Source organism: Xiphophorus maculatus, chromosome 14 (genome assembly GCF_002775205.1).
Source record: "Xiphophorus maculatus strain JP 163 A chromosome 14, X_maculatus-5.0-male, whole genome shotgun sequence".
In the NCBI taxonomy this organism is placed as follows: Eukaryota; Metazoa; Chordata; class Actinopteri; order Cyprinodontiformes; family Poeciliidae; genus Xiphophorus; species Xiphophorus maculatus.
In genome coordinates, this window is record NC_036456.1 from 13,312,070 (window position 1) to 13,333,549 (window position 21,480).

The 21,480-nt window shown below is 38.9% G+C and overlaps 1 protein-coding gene, 1 long non-coding RNA gene and 1 other non-coding gene across 3 annotated transcripts; all 3 read right to left on the reverse strand.

The window, feature by feature from the left end:
* Positions 1–1,510: 1,510 nt before the first annotated feature.
* LOC102230390 (E3 ubiquitin-protein ligase DTX4-like) lies at positions 1,511–16,607 on the reverse strand. The gene is made up of 9 exons (XM_014470898.2): positions 16,429–16,607; positions 15,991–16,205; positions 12,372–13,557; positions 5,107–5,168; positions 4,351–4,512; positions 4,203–4,264; positions 3,264–3,584; positions 3,086–3,175; positions 1,511–2,999 (listed from the first exon to the last, which is right to left on the reverse strand). The coding sequence occupies exons 2-9, from the start codon at positions 16,196–16,198 to the stop codon at positions 2,769–2,771; spliced, it is 2,322 nt and encodes a 773-aa protein (XP_014326384.1). The 5' UTR covers positions 16,199–16,205; positions 16,429–16,607; the 3' UTR covers positions 1,511–2,768.
* Positions 16,608–17,101: 494 nt separating this feature from the next.
* Positions 17,102–17,173, reverse strand: trnaa-cgc. The gene has a single exon. It is a non-coding gene; the product is annotated as a tRNA-Ala (tRNA).
* A 458-nt stretch (positions 17,174–17,631) lies between these two features.
* On the reverse strand, positions 17,632–20,905 carry LOC111610818. The gene is made up of 4 exons (XR_002753789.1): positions 20,768–20,905; positions 20,403–20,493; positions 20,056–20,200; positions 17,632–18,807 (listed from the first exon to the last, which is right to left on the reverse strand). It is a non-coding gene; the product is annotated as an uncharacterized LOC111610818 (long non-coding RNA).
* Between the last annotated feature and the right edge of the window lie 575 nt (positions 20,906–21,480).

Here is a 21,480-nt window from a genome sequence, read left to right on the forward strand (position 1 = left end):
AGGAGCGGCCCGATTAGATCCTTAACCCATCTGCTTCTCTTTAACCCAGCAGGTGGCCTGCTGCATTTTTTAAACTCCTCCACATACTGAAGCATCACATCTGCCACTTAAAGCAAAGCTCTGTCGCTGCAGAAATGAAGGAGAAATGGAAAGTTGATCTGAAAGGTTGTCAGTGTAAAGCATTCTGGATCATCATCAAAGCGACAACATTTCTGGTACTGGTGCTGAAGTGGCCAATGTGTGTTGAAGTGCTTACAGTTTTTGTCACATCATTGTCACATTTCATCCCATGACTGTTTCTTTTCCAAAGCTGACTCTTCTCGAAAGCTGGGGACCTTTATAATTGTGTTTAGTTGCTTCTGTAAATTCCTCATTCATTAAGGTGGAAGTAATCCCGCCAGCTAATCCAGAAACCAGACTAATCTGCAGATAAACTGCTCATCCTGAGAGGAAGAAGTCAGTATTGTGAGTGATCTACATAATCTAGCCATTTGCTGTACAAGGCACACAGGTTTTAAAATGTCCATACACAGCAACTAATTTAGCAGAGACTATGTATTTTTGTTTTGTTTTTTATAAATTAAGAATGATAAAATGTGAAAATTCTCATCCTAAAAAAGTCAACCAATGATCTTGCAAAGTAAATTTTAATGAATTTCTGATGGCTTAGTCAGGTGAGCTTTTTGATCAAAGGGGTCTTCTCATAACCAACCATAATCAGTTTTATCATTAGCAATTGTCCCATTCTCTTTGCACTCAGATCTTCCAGAAATACAACAAGAACCCCTCCTGAAGTCAGAATATTTCTGAGCTCTTTGAACAACCCCAAATTTTGTATCCTGTATAGGTGCCATGCGAATAGAATGCGTATAAACTAATATAAAACTATTTGCTAATATTTCTCGCAGTTGGTATCTTATTACACCAGTGTTCAAGGGTAGTGCTTAAAAAATATTTAACATGTTCTTTTTGTTTGCTTTAATGCATAAAATTGAGAAAAATACATTATGCCTTTTTGTTGGCATAATAAAAGGGCATCTAGTATTTTCTGAAGAACAAAACACTAGATGGGTTTTATAGAAAATAATCTGTAATGCCGTGGTCTTGCCTCTCTTTCATACATGGGTCTAAGATTAATGTTTTGTAAATAAACACTACAGGTGTGTTTTGGCTTAATGAATACCATGTAAAAAGACCTAATCTCCATGGTTAGGCACAATGGAGGATCTATGATGCCATTGCTCTTCCAAAGACCAATGGAATCTTGTTATAGTGCCAGGACATTTTAAATAGAAATCTGAAAACCTTTGCCCAAAAATTCAAAATGGGTCATCACAGCATGAAGAACCAAAGCAAAGGGGAAAAAAATCAAAGAAATGGGTTACATACAAAATCAACTTTCGTCCATGAATATCTAGTACTTCCATTCTGGAAGTGTTTACAATTAAACTCCTGATATCCTTAAGCATACTCACATTTGCACAAAATGAAGGTAAACATCAGACTTCAGTTTGCTCCCTTAGAAAACAGTTTAATTCAAATCTGCACATAAAACACATACTTACATAAAGTATCATAAAGTATAAATGTTGACCCACATTAGTATAACCCAACACACCTCCAACATACCTCACAGTAAAACAGTCCACTTAATGCAAACTGACTTTGGCCAAAACTGAATCCACTTCATGATAGTCGTTTTGCACCTTCTTATGATAAAAAGTGAACATGACAAAAATAATAAACATTGACCACATTCTGTAGTGTGACTAAAGGCTGGTGTCTTTTTGTGTCTTAGACACACAAAAACCATAAGATGCAAACGATCTTGTTTTCTTCTGATGCTAAGTAGTGTGCAAATCTGATGGCAGGCAGATGGTTCTAAAATGTAAATCCTAGCTTTTTGGTGAATTTACTCCTCCTTGAGGGACTATAATCAATGATTCAAGGCTTTCATCTTTTAGTCCTGAACAATAAAACACAGAATGCTTTTAAAAGCACTCGTACTTTGAGCAACAAATGTTTAGGGAATGTTCATCTGTGAGCTTATCAAATACAAAATCCTGAAAATGGAGGTTAATGAAGAAAATAAAGTCTTTTGTACACCAACACAGTTGGCCCGAGCCAATAAAACAGTGAAACAACGTATAAAATAAAATGGTAAATAAAATATAAAAACAAGAATTAGTGTAGCCAACATCATATATCAAGTATTTGTAATACATAATACATTTATAAATCAGACCAAAAAAAGGAATGCAGTTCTGAAAAAGTGTCACTAGAGGTCAGCAAATATCCATGCTCAGATATCCTGTTAAACATTTGATTTATCTCAAGTTAAAATGTTTTGCTTTGTTGACTAAGACTGCAAAAACGTTAAAAAAAACATTTACCTTCAGTTAAATTCCTCTCTGAGTCCAGCAAAGCAGCAACAGTGGTAAACATGTCAAAAATTACTAAAACAAAAACCAAAAAAAAACCTCAGTTACATTCTCATCATGCTTCTCTCTTACGAAGCCTCTCAGTAAGAAATGACAGATCGTTTTTAATCTACTGTGGGCTTATATGAGCCCTGTGGCCTTGATGCGTTTTCAGCATCAGAACAGCAAAACATCTGCCTCCGTCGTCAGAAGCTGAAACCATTCCTGCAAAGTTTCTTTGAACAGCTGTTAATTCACAATCAATCTGTTGCATTTGTCAGAAAATAGCTCAGAGAGCTCTGTCATCAGTCTCATATCAGGTCGTTTGTGCTCCAAACGTCTATCCGCTCAGTCTCTAGTTAGGCACTCCTCCTCAGTGATGCCCTGAGCCCTCAGCTCCTCCAGGACGTTGTCCAGGTGACCCGGGTCGGGGTACCCATGGCCCGTGAGGTTGGAGCCGAATTCGGTCTTGTGGTGCACCTCGTTCCAGATCACTGTGTCGGACTCGCCGGTTGTGCTGGACGTGCCTACGGAGAAGATGAGCCTGCGGTCCCACGCTACCAGGAGAAGTCTCAGAACCTGAGCAAGGAAATTAAAAGTGAAGTTTGCTCACTGGGTAATAATTGTGCTAGTAAAGTCATAAGGAAGAGGACATGTTTATTTACCTTGCGACCCTTCTCACTGTCGGGGAGATAACAGTGTCTGGGGAAACCACGTGCTGTGAACGGTTTTCCTGGATTTGGGTGCTCAGGGCCCTGAAGTACACAACATCCCCAAAATAATAAGCACTAAAATCCCTCTTCTGCTTATATTTCTGCTTTTCAATTATGTTCCGACTCTTACCTGAATGCCAGGCGGGATGTTGTAGATTATGCGGATGGTTTTGCAGTCTGGATGTCCCGGCAGTGAGTGAGGGATGACATGGTACTCCATTTTGCCTGGGGGCTGATTGCCCGTCTTGACCCCGTAGATAGTCTTGCAAGTGGGGCACTGCAGGCTGCCGTCTTTGTTGCCGTTGTTGTACATGGCAACAAGACACTGGAGGTGATACTGGTGACCACACTGTGCCAGACGGCCCACTGACTCGGCACGGGAGATGCCACCCACGCCGGGGCCCTTGTAGCCCGAAGGTCCTGCCAGGGCCTCCATGCAGATGGTGCAGTCCTGACGAGGAAAGATGAGTCAAGTTTGTATTATGAATCCATCCATCTTTGTCCATTTCATTATTTCTGGTGACATTATGACTCTACAATCACAAATTTCAATGTATTTTATGAATTCATAACTATATTCCCTGATTATGCTGTTAGTTTGGCAAAACCTCTGAGGCTCTCAACGCACAGCAGTATTGACATAGAGGTCTCATTACACCAAGGTGAACTTACTACTTGTAGTGTTATATGGCTTCTTAAAGGAATTATTTGCAGTAATTTTTTTCAGGGTATTCAATGAAAAGGTGGACTCTACTCTCTTTTTACAGTTTGCACATGTTTGGTGTGGGGGATACACCAGACATGCGCTCGTCAGAGAAAATATATCATCCTCTCTATGAAATATGGTATTGGTTGCATCATGCTGTAGGGATGCTTATCTTTACAAGGGATGGGAAGTTAATGAGAAGATATATAGAGCTAAACTCAGGGCAATCCTAAAAACAACTCAACATGTCATTGACCTAAACATTACTCTAATTGTGACAAACTTCTATTACCTTTTAAACAATTAAACTACATGAAGTCAGAAAAAAACAAAAAATATATATTTAACACAAGGCAAACTCACCTCCTCTGGAGGATTTCGGACTTTGTGAAGGTAACGCTTCACCACTTCCTCTGGTGTTTTGCCTGTGAGAAAACAACAACGATAGACCAAGCTTATTATAGGTTTTGTCAGTCAAAAACAACAACGCAGCACAAGCCAAGAGGCCCACCTTTCCGAGCTTGCTTCTTTGTGGTTTTGCGGCAGCTCTGGCTCAAGCCAGGCACAGGTTTGATGTCACTCTTGCTGACAGGTGGGGGATGAAGTACCAGCTTAGGAGGGCGTGTGAGGCAGACAGGAAGTCCCGCAGCACTCATCAGGATGCCCGTAATACCTGTGAAGTATTACGAGGTTATATTTATACTGCCTTCAAAATACAGCACCTTGCAAAAGTAGTGAGACACCTTCAACCTTTTCATCTGTACGTCTTATTTGTCAGAAGTAGTTCATAATTGTGAAATGGATGGAAAATTACATATATTTACCATTAAAACTCCAATAATTGTGTAATTAGTTCCCTTGAGTCAATATAGTTTTGTTGTATGTTCCAGATCTGCACATCTAAAGACTGTCTTTCCCGGATAGATTCAACTGAATCCAGCAAATTTCACATCTTGCCTCTTATTATAATTTGGCTTTACATCTGGACTTTGACTAGGCCACTTTAATACCTGAATATAGTTTGGGCGAAACCATTTCGTTGCGTCTGATCAGAGCTCCTTCCATATATTTGCTTTGTCCCCTATGTGTTTTGTGGCCATCAGCAAACAGAACTTTATATGGAACTTCATACAGGTTTTTATTAACAATAACTTTCCACTTGCCCATCCACTTCATAAATATCCCACTACTAAAGCTTTTTTTTTTTTTTTATTTATTTAATCAAAGCAGTTTAATGTTTTTGATGAGGCCATTTGTATATTTTTACCTGCCAAGGCAGGATGCACAGGGCTGGATCCATTGAGGTTCTTTACTGGAACTGTTGGCACTCTGAAACACAAGGAAAACACAAACTTCTGTTAATCCGCAGACACACAGCTGCCACAGACAGAAGCCACATGACTAATTGGCCGGGTCAGCTCAGCACAAGGCCGGGCCATCAGATTCTGATGAGTCACATGTAAACAGGTAGAGCTGCAGCTGACTGCAGCATATGCTCGCTTCCGGTTCAATACGTGTCACCAGGTTAAGAGGCTTTTTGCCGAGTCATGTGGAGACAGGAGCAGATGCTCCTCGTCAGGACGCGACATACTGTCCTATAATTCATCCAGATTTACCACTTCAAACTGCTTATGGCTTAACAGTATGATCAAACCCTTGGCTGATTGAGATTTTACTAAAAGGGACTTAATATATGAACCATGCTGCTGGTTATTTTTATAAAAGCCAAAAACAAATCATGTACGTCAACTGAGCAACATTAATCATCAGATTAAAAGTTTGCCAATCACAGTTATCAATTTTATGTGAGACAAACTTTTAAGTTAAAAAAAAATCTGAATCACCAGCTTTGATTTGTGTTTAATTTACATCATAAGCATGGTAAATCAACATAAGCATCTCTTTCACTGCGTCTGCTCAACATGACGTATAAAATCCACACAAATCTGCAATGTGTCACACAGTCTGTGAGGAACACCAGCTGTCCTGTCTGAGGTGTGTACTTACGGTCTGCCATGTTTAATAACAGTCATCGTCCTAGCTTCAATGCACCAAAGAGTCGAGATGTTCCAACAACAAAATCCACTCGTGGGACTGTTTTTCTTTCTTTAACGCAGCACGTAAACCACCTCTGTCTCTGCTGCACTCGTCCTCCGCTTGTGTGCTACTGCCTTACTTCTCCTCCCTGCTTTTAAAGGGCTAAGCCACCTGGTCCCATCTGTTGATTGAACTCCGTTTAGAGGCCAACGATTGGCAGCGGGAGGGATTACCTGTGAATTATCACGTCACTCTGCCAGGCGGCCTAACGGCTGGCAGATAGAAGCTCAAGCAACAGCACTCAACATCAAAATCAACAGAGATGTAGATACATTTACCACTATAAATGAAGACTGAATGTGAAATATTTCTGGGGCTCATAGATATTAGACTATAATCATAAAATGAGTAACATGTACCTCAATTTCTGTAGCTGTTTCTTCGGGTGTAATAATTTATGCTTCCATCTGTCCTCTATAGTTTTATGCAATCTGTCAAATGCTTGCTAGAGAAAATATGCATTTAGATTTTTATTAAACGTTAGAAATGTTTAAAAAAATTCTTAATTTATGTGTCTTAATTTATGTGCATAAATTAATCATAGGTATGAAAGTCAAATTGTTATGTTTTTGATTGTTTTTATTGACTCATTTGAGTTTTTCCAAAGAGAATTGATCATAAAGCATAAAACAGGAATTGGAAGGTCAACTTTCGATACATAATCAAAGTTATATATACTGTACAACATATTTGGTTTGCACATTTCACTACACTTTTCATAACCATTAACATGCTTCTGGCATAACTCAAGGATATTTTATCACTCTTCACATCAAAAACACTAGAGCTAATTTTAAAACGGTTGATTTCAAAGCACAGAACTGGTTTCCAAGCAGGTCCAAACGGATCTACGTCCGAAAACAATAAAATTATTCCTTAAACTAGTGTGTTTGAGATCCTTGTTCCTTGACTGGAAGAATACTTGAAGGAAAAATATGACTTCATCCAATTAACTGATGTAACATTGAGTTGGGAAAAAAACTCCAATTCTAGTATAGGTCAATCTGATTACACACTGTCACTGAACGCTGTTTACCAACAACACATCTATTGGCTTCTTCAGTTTGTGCCCCTTCCTTACGTTACCCAGAAAGAACATTTTCGTGTCAGGCAGGAAGATGTGAGATATGATGGGAACATTAAAGGAATAGGCGAGAAAATCAGAGAAAGGAAAGGAAGATAAAAAGAGGTGGAAAAGCATGTCACCTAGTCACGTTTGCTTTGATCCTGAACTAATCTTGTAGCATTAAGGCAGCCTCCATCTGCAGCAGTGGATGATGCCAAAACACAAGATGCCGTATGTGGCAGCAGATGCTTTTACAGATGCAAAGCTCATAGCTCAAATTGAAGGGATAAACTCTGGCAGTAGGAGCAGAACAACCAATGAGGGACAAACGATGGACAAACGTCAGACCCGACGTAACGAGAGAGCAAAAGTGTGTGCAACAGGTGCAACTTTCGTCACTGTGATAACCTGTGACGCTGGAGAACCCCCCGTCCCCCAGACTTAAACGATTCACTTACAGACCATCTGTTTCATTTCACTACTGTCTCCACCAAACCACATTTAAAACGGAGTTCGTTTTTAACCGCTATCTTTTACCAGACATTCAATGCTAATTCACCGATCTTATAAATTTAATCAAGATCTTCTTCAGCTCATTTGCTCGAATTAACTCCAAGCAATGCAAGCAAGGGCAACCACAGACATAATAGATAGATAGAACAGCTGTGCTCACATTTTGAAATCAAAATGTGATTTGTGGAATGAGTTTAGTATGTAAAATAACAAGAAAACAACCTCACTGCTCCCGAGCGCTACATTTTGCCGTCTATTAAAAGATAACACATGCTTTCTATAATCAATGTGCAATCAATGTCTTCAGAAAGGAGAAGATGGTATTTTTGGTTCAGAATCTCCTTAAATCAGGTCAACAATGAGCATCCTTAGCGATACACCTAAAATATGTGTATGTTGTTTTTAATTTTCACAATCTGTCATGAACTGTTTAATTTCTGTATATTTGCAGCCTAGAAGTGACAAGATAAGAAGCCATGTAAAAATGCAGACAACACTTAGACAATGGAATACGCTAAATTCCCATTTAAGGTTTACACTGAAAAACTTCAATTTTCACAAGTTCACTGTATTTGCAGAACAATTATTTTGTATTTTTTTTCTATTGACTATAAAGCAAAATACAATGGAACTTGAAAGCTATATGTTTCATTGAGTTCAAGTCAACAGCAAACCTGTTGTGAAATAGAGACATAACTAAAATAATTTCCTTTCGCTTAGTCATTGGTGTTACTTTTCTATATTTGAGCCCTGTGACCCACAATGCTTCACTTTGTAAGATTCACGCCTAAGGAGGACGGATGTGCTTCTCAGTCCAAAACGGAAATCTGCACATATACTATATTTTAGTTTATCTTATGTACATTTTTTAATTTTTATTTGTATTTGTTAACATAATATTTCCAGTCTAGTCTAGAAATCAAATCTTAGTAAAGCTCATTTATGATTGTAAAGTAGCAAAAAGTGAAAAAGATCCAGGGGTATGAATATTTCTGTAAGGCGGTGTATTTATGTGCATTTTGGTCAACAAATCCCTTTTCATTTCAAAACCAGCTCCACCAAAAGAGACTGTTACTTTGAACTTTATGTTTAATTTAATCTCTTGATTTAATCAGAATAAAATAATTAGAATATTTAGTACTACTTAAATATGTTCCTACATCCAACAATCCGTATTACCATCCTGACAACAACTAAGGCTTAGAAATGACACAAACTATGGGTTTAAAGGGTAAAACTTCACCATCTAAGGTTCTACAAATGGAGAAATAGAAGCGGTGAGTGCTGAAGACTGGAGTAATGGGATCACCCTTTATCTGTGACGTTCCACTGGGTTTTACCGCAGCAGCAGGTTCGGCCATCTGCTGCGAAGACAAACACTCTCACCTGCAATGTTTAAAGTCGCAGGCCACCACACAGTGAGCCTGACACAAAATTCACAGATTATCTGAGGTAAAAATATTAAGCCGCATGTTTTTTTTTTTTTTTTAACCGCTCTGTGGCTGTGGAAGTGGTGTGTCATCGGGGCTGTTTTTGGTAATACCAGGATTTATGGAAGTTGGGTCACTGTGCTGGGCCACAGTTGGATTTGGTCACATGGAAATGATCCTCGGCATGAGGTAGTGTCTTAGTCATTGATCGCAGCTCAGGCAACTTCTTGGCAGAAACCCACGAGCAGAAAACATGGATCTGAATAATGCCGAATGAAATTGGATATTTTATTCCTTGCCCTCCATTTTCATTTAATTTTGCAGCTGTACATTATTTATAAATATTTTCTAGTGAAAGACAACATTTGGTTATATTTAAAATCAGATTACATGGAGGTAATAGAAACGTCAACATAAACAACCCAAACAGCACGAGCCTTAAACAGGGTAATTGATTTAAAACAGTAACAATAGAGTGAGACAACTAACCAGCGCCCCCTGGCTTTGGCACTTGGCGATAGCGGCATCATTCACTTCACACCTGAAAATCACCTTATGACAAAGATGTCGGGTTATTCCTTTTTCACAGTCACACTGTGAAAAAGGACGTTTGGGACAATACATTAGATAGCCTAATTTTTAAACTTACATCTGTTCCAAACTCAAATTTTCAAAGTTTTAAATTCCTTTTTTAAATTTTAAATTTTAGAAGTTCACAGTGAATTTATGACCAATATTTCGACAGTGGCCAGGCTTTAAATATAAACATTTATAAACATCACAGACTATGGATGGATAGATTGGTGGATGGATGACACAACTTTTGTTTTTCAAACTGTTCTTTCCCATACTTCCATACTCAAAACATGGAAAACAGGTGGAAACAGACGGTCAGAACACTGTTTGTCATTGTTTACCTTCTACATGAACTACAGAACCACATCCATTCTTTAACAACATAATTAAACACACTGCTTTTCTATGGATTTATGTTTCTTGCTCAGTGCAGCTTTCTTCACAACTCTACTTTACTGTTATGTAATAATACAACATAATACAACTGTTATGTAAAGTGAACTGTTGTCCAGGGATGAAGCAGACAAATAAAAATCAATAATACTGTACTGTAGGAATGCCCTTTGCACACTGACTGGGAGTAGATTCAGAACTTTAGCAGAGTTGAGTTTTTGCACATAAATCACATCAATAGGTCCAAAACATTTTTGTTTACTGGTGTAAAATGATAGGGAAAGTGGAGTAAATAGTAATCCTTAACCCACAGACAAGCCAAGCCCAGGCACATTGAAATAAATACAACTCAAACAAAAACATCAAGACATACCTAAATCACTCCTTTTATATTTAACTGAAAACTTATGCTGTACAGAAATATTTGTTACACAAAAAATGTTGATCCTGAGAGACACATGAGATAGCCAGACAATTCTGATAAAAAAACAAAAAACAATTCCAAAATATGGGTAACTATCGACTTACAAACCTTACCGTATGCTGGTTTTATATTTAGTGTTTACCCTTTTTATTATCTTTGGTTCTATTCAAGCATTTTTGAGTGGTTTCATTATTGAACACTTACATTTCAAACGAGAGCAAACCACTTGTACAAACTCAGCTCCTTCAATATGAATGGCCATCATTGTTTTCTCCTGGATGTGAACAAGCCTGCTGAACTTTGTCTCAAAGATTAAACTCTCACAAATACCAATGAGCACTGATGCAAGACGCCGTGTACAAAGGACTAATTAATAGGGAATCCCTTTAATTGTAATTCCTTACATGATCTGCTGTTTCTCTGAGCTCCCTCAATTTTTATACACAGACAACTAACATGATAAAACATCATCAACAGAATTTTGCTTTGTGAATACTAATTTAATGCCTACGTTCAATCAATTTTATTCCTAGGGTATAGACTATACTTTTACATACAGTGTGTTTGTACTGCGATCATAATTCATTGGCATTCTTTTAAAATGTACATCTTCTGCTTACATTTGGCTGCATACAATAATTTTATCAGGAATGTTGAGAAACAGTTTCTTCTTGTTACAAGCAACTCATTTCACAGGAAACAAAAAATCTACTTTTAAATCAGTATTGCTTACTTAAAAAAAATCTTGAATACTTTTGCAACTTGTGAAACTTCCCAGTTCATGAGTTTTATAAAAGAACATCCCAGTGAATTTGTTTATGTTGTAAATGGGATTCAGCGATACAGAAACGATGAGGGTAAATAGTTTAAGTATAACTTTCATTTTCAATTTCCTAACCTGCAGAACAAATCATTTCACCGCCCTGATCTTCTCCCAAAGTAGTTTTCTTGAGCATATATTAAAACTGTACTGTCTAAATAGAGTACACACTGTATATAGACGAAATCATACATGTACATGCTTTGTATAAAGATATAAACAGTCATTTACTACAGGATGCTTTCATGATGTCCAATAAGAAAGCAGAGTGTTTGAGACATTGCCTTAAATTACATTGGTAGCTATGCCTAAAGTTCACTCAAATGTTGCAAATTAATCTATCAGAAACTTAAGTAGCCATGGGTATGCCCAAATTATTTAAAGGCATCGTAATCTTGGTGCATGTGAACAAAAAAAAACTCTCTCTCTTACTCCCTGGCATTTGCCAAATAGAAATAATTTTGGTAATTCTTGTTGACCTAAAACAGAAAATGTTTAGTGTGAATTGATAAAAGACAGTGACAAAAAGGTTAAGTGTCTTTTAAACCCCAGAATGTAAATATTTGATTTTCTGCTGAAATTGTCTTTGGTTTAAGCAAGGCCAAAAATACATTAGCTTTCTTTAAGGCCAGCTGACTGGCAGGGCGCAGTAACAGTAACAGGGGGGTAGGTTGTGTTGCTCTAAACAACAGTGTCTGAGAAAATGTTGGTCACTACAGCACTTTATCTGGCATCTTGTAAAACGACATTAAATCCAAGGAACAGCAAAGTGGGAAATGTTGGCATTTGTAAAACTGCAATATTGGCAACACCTCAACATACCTTGACACTGATAGCTAGCCCATGCTACACATGATTCACAAATTCACCAAAAACACTCCTACTGTCTAGACTCACTCCTGGCAGTGTGTTTGTGTAAACAAAACTGCTTTTTGATCAAAAACGAAATGACATTTAATATACTTAAACTGTATGCAATTCTCAGTTAAAAGTATGTTGCAATGTTTTCATTTCCTACAAAACAGGTCAACTTTTTAGGAAACACAGCTGCAAAAGGAAACCAAATTGGCCTTGAGGGAGTAAGGCTCAAATATTTTGTTCATGAAGAACCAAATTGTGCATGAAAACATATGAAAACACTTAAAACAATCTATCTAACAAGAAGTTAAGTACATAGCACAACCTCACTGCATTGTACGTTTTTCCTACTCACCCGGAGGCAATAAGTGCTCGCGACTGAGCCATGGCGATACGCTGCAGGGCAGGACGACTCAGACCGGCGAGGCTAGACCGCGGCGGCAAGGGGGCCGCACAGGCAGCAGCACCAGATGAAGACACTGGACCGAGAACACGGGCAGAAGGCGACGGCGTGCAGGTGGAGGCGGCAGTGGAGATGAGAACTGGGGCTGGGTTTTGCTGCGTGGGGGCCGAAAAGGAGACGGAGAGGGTGGAGGAAGCTGAGGTTTGAGGCGGAGGGATGGAGGCAGACATGGGAGCTGTAGAGGGTGGAGGAGGTGGCGGAGGAGGTGGGGGGAGAGGAGGAGGTGGGGGACGAGTTGAGGAGATGGAGAGGGCAGCAGTAGCTGGTCCGAGCAGGGAAAGCGAGTGTGTGAAGCTACTTCCAAACCCGAAGGTGTTACTGCCAACGCCACCAGCACCAATAACCCCCATCCCTCCTGGAATTCCCATACCAGTTACATTGTAACCACCAGTCGCCCCAAAACCAGAAGTCCTGTGAGGAGAGAGCGATCTTGATGACAGCGATGGGGGGCGGGGGAGAGTCAGAGAATAAGAGCTTCCTGGGATGGGGTAGCTGTTTAATTTGGGACTGGGTGGCTTAGTCTGTGGTGGTCTTCGGCCCAGAGTGTGGGCAGTCGACATTGTTCCTGCTTTGAGACTTAGCACCAACATACACTGTTGACAGGCGCAGGGTTGTCCCAAAGAAGTGATTGCCGAAGCGGGAAGTGCCCCGCTTGGGTAAGCGCTCCCATTTCCAATCCCACTGCTGCTCATCCTCATCCCCATGCCTACACCGGAAACGTCAACGCCGAGCAGTCCTCCATAGCCGGGCATAGATGCAGGTCCCCATGCGTGATGGGATCTGGGTAAGGGTCCAGACACCAGTGGGTATGCCAGATCGGCGCGTCTCTGGATCCGTCGGCAGCGCTGCGTCTGCCCATTGATTTGGGTCATGCTTTCAAAGTCAATCAGGTAGCAAAACCCCAGCGGCGCCAGGTCCAGCCAGGGCTGCTGGCGATCACGAGCTGCCTGGATGGCGATGCCCACCTCTGTGTCGTATGCTGTCCAACTGCCAGCGTCGTTCTCCCACTCCCACAACCAGCCTTGGCCTGGTGCTGTGGTGGGATCGTAGAAGCTACGTCGAACAGGTCGAAGGGTACCTGAAGCAAGAATCACACCACAGGTAGTAGGACTGTATCTGTCAGGAAGATAATTTCTTACTTCTTGTCACGGTTGGATGAACCCTACCTGTGTTGCACCATATATATATTCGTTGAATTGATTGTTATCACCCTTTTTTCCTCACTAGTCTGTCTTTTCCATCTTCTGAATGTCAACAAAACTCTACCTGAGCTAAGAAATATATCTAGTGAAGCTAGAATGGAAAGTCCCTTTGGCTACACATAATATTTTTAAAGATAACTTGATTCCATGGTACCTGCAATGTTTATCCTACCAAATATTGCAGCAGGGTAATATTTTATACTTTGATATTATAGTGACGGTTGTCATTGAACAGATTTCACAGCGTTGTACCCTCAGCCTTTCTTAACACTTTCTTTCTAAGGAGCCAAACTTCCTTGGAATGTTTTTAAACTCTTAGTGTCGATCAATAGTTTTCTGAAGGTATTTTAATGTATTATTTTATTCGTCTTTATATTTTCACACAAAATACAGACTTTGTAGCTGATCATCACCTCATAAAGTTCAATGTGTTCAAGAAACACATATTGAACAATATGTGGACATTTGAAAAACAAACAAAAAGCTAAATATTATTTGAAGGTTAAATCTTTCACAATTAGGAGAAAATCCACAAAAGGCATTTCATTGGACCTGAATGGCGCAACTTCCTCCTATAGATTCAAGAAATTTTCTGTGTGGATGTGTTCACTTGGTTGTAAATACCTGAACTTTCTCAAATTCCTCTTATTTGCATATTGATAGATTCAGCAAGAGAAATGTGATAAAATACCACAAATCCCTCTGAGTATTGTTCTTTAAAAAAAAAAAAAAAGAAAGTTAAATGCTGAAAAAGTTGTCCAAAGCATTATTTATTATTTTCTCTTCTTTACAAGAATTCCTCCCAAATTATTCAAACTAAAGGTAACATGCTGACAGCTCATAACTACTCCACACATCCTCACTTGAAAAGAGTCCATGCAGTGATGTTATCTCTCCTGACTACTAAACAAACAGCATGCCGTTGTATGACAGGAGGTAGACACAATTTACTGCACTGCTATTTGCACTGAACAAGCAGAATGTAGCCCTGACTAAAATCAACAAGGATTTTATTTACTTGCTGTGAGTCTGGGCAAACATGTTGCCCCTGGTAACAACGCTGAGTGTTCTGGATTGTGACTAGCTGAAGGCCTTGATTTGTTACAGATGGATGAGCTGGTGAGGTAGAAATGTTTGAAAATACAAAATAGTTCCATCATATGTGTCTGTGAGCCTGTTTTCTTGTTCTGTTCCTATCACAATGTGAAGAATGTGATCCCAAACAATTTTATGACCTGAATTTAGCATAATTAGTGAAGAAATCTGATACAATCAGCAATTCATGAATCTTTTACACTGTCTTCGTCTCTGTGTGGATTTGCAAACTGCAGTCTGGCTTTTCTATGTTTCTTTTTAAGCAATTCCTTCTCACCGTGTGGCCTTTCAGTCCTTGTTGGTACAGAATACATTTCACTGTGGACAATGACACTGCTCATTTTAGACCAAATACATCCACAGGCGTTCCTCCACTTAACTCAAATGTGTCAGTTTTCCTATCAGAAGTGCCCAAAGCCATGGCAGCCTCATCTTGACATTTCTTCCTTGATTCTGTATGTAAACTTCAGATTTTGAAATCGTTAATAAATAAATATCTGACATATTATTTCTCTCGTTTACTGTTGCATTTAGCTTCAACATGAGATTCTTTCAGATTTTGTTTCCATGGGCCTTTTAAATCGGCACATCTCAGATTCAAATTCTTCAAAGATTAATTGTAAATAGTGATGCATGTTGGCAGGAGAGGTCTCTTGCAGAGGTCTGTATTATAGTGAATTTGAAGAAGAATGGCTACATGGCTACAGAAGAATATTTCTTTATCAAAAATCTGTTTTTGTGCAACTTTTTTCTAATCTTTATAATGGATTTAACCCCTTGAAATATTTCCGGCTGGGTGTTAAGTTTGACTTACTTATGGAAAATTAAATACATTAACTTTTCAGAGATATTTTAATGTAGCCAAATGCTAAATGTTTGAAATTAACACAAAGGTGTTATGTAATCCCATTTGAGGCCCATTCTTCAGACAATTTCGTTCCCACATGGGCCCCATATGTAAATACTAACTGGGTATTTTAAAGAAAATATTAAATAAAAAGCAATGCGTGGAGTCAAAACGCTATTTACGCGTGCGATTATGCAAATCACATGGAAACAAACCCAACAAGACATCAAATCAACAGAGGACAAATCCATGCAAGACAATTTCCCCAGAGAATCCAAACAAGAGCGTTACGATGGGAAGAAATGAGAAAAGGCCTTTCGCTTCCATGTCACTGTTCCACCCAAAGTCGCTCTCCTCTGACTCTCACCTGTGTCTTGTCGGAATTGGTGCATGGAATGTAAATCGATGATGTAGGGCGAGAGGCGAGAGTCCACTTGGCCGAGGACCACGCTACCACACCGCGGGTCGCTCCGGATGACTGCCTCGATGTGGTGACATACAGCCGGGCTGTACGGCCGCCAGCGTCCGTGCTCGTTCAGCCATTCCCATACCACCACGGCGGATGCTAGTAACATCCTACTCCTGCAGACACAAAACACAAATAAGCGCAACAGCAGCTGGGCATAAGAGCGACAATGAACCGCGAGAGGTGTTGGCGGCGGTGGGGGTATTTAAAGACGCCCTGCAGCCGCCTCTACGTGCATCCTTGTGCAAGGCGGCTTTGCATCCATCTTGCAACCTAAACGCGTCCTCTGGATGCGGATATAAGCGCACATTGCGGAATGACAGTCCGTGCAAAGTGTACCTTCCATGTTTGTAGTCTGATGTATGCAGCAGTCAGCGGGCCCAGTGTTTTTCCCTGGAAGAGACACAGAGGTTTTCAGGTTCCGAGGAGCCTGCTCGCAGGATGGTTGCATCTTACTCCCTATGCAGATGAGTGACGTCTGCTGAAATCATTTCTTTGGAACAGTCAAGTTTGGGTGAGAGAGGAAGACGCAAACTGAATGCACCAGCCCATATAAATAAGCCACAGGTATATTCTGACTGTGATTGTGGAAAAGCACGTTTATGTATCGGTAGATCATCCTGATTTTCCACGACCATTGTCTTCGCCGTTAAGAGGAATTGCAGAAATGTTGAAATATAATTGTGTGAGAACTGAGAACATTTGCTCAATTAATAAGGTCGTTTTAATTGTAGTAAGGATTTGCTTATTAGTTAATCTGTTACACCTCCATAAAATAGCTTCATATAAAAATAAATATCACTTCCTTTACAGAACGCCCAGTATCCAATCAGAATCTAGGAAGAGCCTCTCTGACCAATCAGAAACTGATGTCATATTTATATAAAGTATCAGTTTCTATGTAGCAAAAACAAATTTGTCCGTGTCATACTATGCTAGCGACATATATTTTTTAAATATATAGTATAAGAAATTATGCATAGCTAAAAGAAAAGAAAATAAAAGAGAGTCGTGGAGATGCCGGGGATTGAACCCGGGACCTCATACATGCGAAGCATGCGCTCTACCACTGAGCTACATCCCCATTGGTAGACGCGATTTCAACTTTGTAATATAAAGGTAGCGATAATGACGTCTGAGTTAGAAAAACTATTTATTATAACATCTTTTTTATGATGTCAGACAGGAACAGAGAATACTATCGGGGGGGAAAATAACTAATAAAAATAACTACATATAAACACAATATTTGTTTATACTTATTTTTTTTTTAAATGGGCTGCAAAATTACATTATTAATCTATGTGTTGAAAAAGAACTTTTCTAAAATTAAGAATTTGCCAAAACAAATGGAGAAAAAGAAAAATATTCTGAAATAAAAAGTAAGACATTTTTAAAGTTAGTATAACTTTTAAAAATAATAATGAAAAGAACACTACAGTAGAATGAAAATGTGTATATTTGAAAGATTGGTCAAGAAAAATCCAATAGCTTTAATTATTTTGAAAAGTTTATTTAAAAAGAATTCAATTATGAAATAAAAACATTCAAATTTGTAGTTTATTTTGTTTTTAGCGACATATACATCATGAGCATGTGACAGACAGTTGAGCACATTGACACCTTGTTTCAAAGTGTTACTCTCTAGAGAATACAGCAACAAAAAGCCTTTATTTTACTATGAAATATTCACCTTTTGAGTAGTTGTTACTCTTTTACAATATATATAGTCAAAGAGAGTCAATCACTACTGAGAAAATATTATGAACCCGTTTACATTGAAAAGCTAGACATATATCTTTTTGTTTCCTAAAAAAAATATTTTAAAGTCCAAAATGAGAAACTTTACACAAACTTTACAAGAACCATATAAATGCATATTTATAACAGCTTCATTCAGCCATTGTGTTTTCCCCTGACGTGTCAACACTAAAGGCATGAAGATAAAAGATGTACCATTATGAGGCTGAAGCTGTGCTGGCACTGTTTTCTAAATTAGATTTTTATTTTCAAATGGTATGACCTCCTCCCTGGCTTACTTGAAATTGTGATCTTTTTCTTTATAAATAGCCCATTTTCACACCTCCCTGCTTTATAAATTCTGCTCGTTTTCACAGTACAGTCACATCACCGCCCTGACTCTCATCTTCTTTCTGTTCCGACCAGATAGCACTTCCAGAGAACTGCTTTAGGTCTATCAACAATCCAGTCCCACCACTTGCTTCTGCTTTACCTTGTTCGTTTAACTCTTTCTCCTGCTTATCCCCCACCTCCTCATTCTCTTCTGGTTTATTATCTAGCAGCCTATCTTCCTCCCCTGCTTCTGAACTTTCTGCATCTGAGTTTTCTCCTTCGTTCTCCTTTGTGCTACCACTGTGGTCCACACTATCCTCCTCTTGTTCATTCTCTCCATCCGTGCCACTCCCGTCACTCTGGTGCTGACTGTCTCCAGACTCCACTGCTCCCTCCTCGTCCTCAATTTCCTCCATCTCTTCCTCGTCATCATGTCCGCGAGGCCACATCTGGATTCCAAGATGTGTTTCCACAGCTAGTGCTGCGGACCTCACCCGGTCCCTGACCCCATCTTTCTTGTATATTATGTTCCGGACTGTGTATTGGTTATTTGCCTCCTGGTTCAGTTTCTTGTAGAAGAAAACCAGCAGTACAATTAGGACCAACAGGAGGACTGAAAGAATCGCCACGGTGCCGGACATTTTCCTGAGGTGAGAAGAGGAAAGAGATTTAAAATAATTAAAACCATGAAAATTAAGCTGCATAAACTTCCTTATGATTTTTTAAAAAAGTTTGTTACTGGGACATTATCCATATTCTAGTTAAGCTACAAAGTACAGGAACACTGTCAAATTTATGCTATAAGTGTTAGTTAAACTTTTTTACATGCAACCCGAACTGCTTTTCTGTATATAACATAAAGATGTAAACATATAAGTTCCAGTGATTAGGTTTGACAAAAAATGTTTACATTTCAATTTAAGAATCAAAGTGAAATGAATAAAATCTAAAGTGGGAGCTGAAGAAACCAAAGGCAACTGTTTAGATTAAGGAAAGATTGCAGTAGCAGTCCTGCCTTTAAAAAAGATTATGTTGTTTTTTATTGTGATCACTCAGTTTTGTTTTTTTCTCTTCCTGCAGGTTTAGAGGCAGACTACCAGGGTATTGATTCAGTGTAAATAATTATTTGCTTCCCTGTTAATAACCCACCAATTCAAACATGAAGAGGTTTGAAGGTTAAGAAAATTATTTACGTTGTATAAGTTGGCTGGTTTCTCTCGGATAAATTAATGTATTAAAAATGAAGTAATAAGAAAGATGTACTGCCAATACGATGTTAAAGGTTCAAAACATTTTCCCAAACTTTCCCTTCCAAAATGCAAAACAACCACTTCAAGGCACAATGCATGCTGTTAAACTGTTTACCAAAGTTTTTGTTAGCTGAGGATCATGAATTACATGATCCTCAGCTTTGCATTGCCTAATAGAAGCGAGGCAATGCAAAGCTTTTGCTTTGCATTGCCTCGTCTTTAACTTTTAAGAAAATGCATCTTGGTGTTGTGCTCAACAGCAAAGATATGTTTTACATGAGTTTTGTAAAATTAGGAGCTGCTTTTTCCCCCTAGTTTTTCAACTTTAGGCAGTCCTGTTGTAACAGATTATAAAATCGAAAATCACTGACGTTTAGGTGTGACAATGAAACAAAAGCAGAAGACGTCTGGAGAGGGGCGCATACATTGTCACAGCTCTGTATATGAAGTCATATTGCAGGTTTTTATCTACCTCTCATGTAAAACTACTTATACAGTAGTTTCCAAACTATTTCTTGAATAGCGCACAATTAGAGCTTTAAAACGGAATGAAATTCAAATATTGAGCCTCAATTGATGATTGTCAATGTTATGCGTGCAGCTCTGACAATAAACTCTAAAGTTATTTTTCAAGATACTTTACCTTTAAAATAAGCCTTCAGTTGAGTGTGAAAAAATCTCAAATGCCTTTGTTTCAGCTGAAGTGTGCGTTAAAAACCCCCCGGGTAGTTTCAAGGGAACCTGGAGCTTCTCATCTGACAATCCATCTGTATGTTTACATTTACAGCCTGTAGAAAACAGGGAAATTACAAAAGCAAAGGATAATTTACTACTCAGTTTATGAATATAATCACTTTAATAAACCACATTTTATATTTAACTAATTTGCTGCACTGCATTGCCAACTTGTTTATTTGTGAAACAATATCAGCACAGGATGAATGCTACTTCCCATTTCAAACAATTTAAAGCAAACAGTATTATACATACTCAAGAGGACTATTTCTGTTGCACTTTGCGCCGCCTGCAATGACTTGAAAGACAGGAAGCTCAGCAGATCGCTCTCAGTGCTGCTGGTTTCCTGTCAAAGTGATAATTGAGCAGCCTCAGTCAGTGTGCTGTGGCACAAAACATTCAACTTTAGATGATCACAATGAGAGATTGTGTAATAAAACAATTAAAAAAGATGCTCTAAATAAACCGTAGAACTAGTAGCTTTAGTAGAAATGCTTTAAGTTGTACAGTGACACGTGTTTGACAAATTAAACTCTTGAGATCAATAGTTACCATGTAAAAAAAATAGACTTCAGCAGATAAAAAAACAAGAAACCAGAAAGCTGTGAAAAAAAACTCACCAAAGTTGCTTGGGAGAGATAAACCTAAAGTTTGTGGCGCCAAAGACCGAAGACTGGCAGTGAGACCGGGACTAGCTTACATGTCAGTAAGGGTGTGTTTGAAAAATGCCACTGCATGCCTGCAGATGAGAGGGACAGAAGAAGAGCTGAGGGGAGTGATGCATGACATGAAAAAAAAAAAAAAAGGTTAGCTGAAACTGTTTGAGGTGGGTGGAGGCTGGGGGGAGGGAGTGCAAGCACAGATTAAAGTCAAACTTGCAGCGAGGTGTGGTGGAAGGCACAGATATGAAAATGCACAAATATTTATAGAAAGAAGAACATGTCTTTGTGATTTTTTTTTTCTCTTTCAAGGCAGACTTTTGTCAGTACAAGTTGGCAGAACAGGTGCAGTTAAATGCCTTAGGACATAAAAGATATATTAAAAAAACCTTGCAAACCCACTGACAGTTTTCAAATTGAATGGTGTACATCCTGTTGAGTCTGGTTTTGTGGCAAACAACGAAGCTGTACAATGGAGAACAGAGCTCATGAAACTAGTGTCGATTCAACTCTGATGTTGTGCACAAACAGCTAGTCGAGCAACATGAATCTGTTTGAGCCAGTGATCGAATTAGTGTCTGACTTAAGGACAATTCTTAAAAATATTGCATCTGCATAACAGGAACCCTCTACAAGTGTATGCAAAGTTTGAACATTGTGCAGAGCTTCTGAAA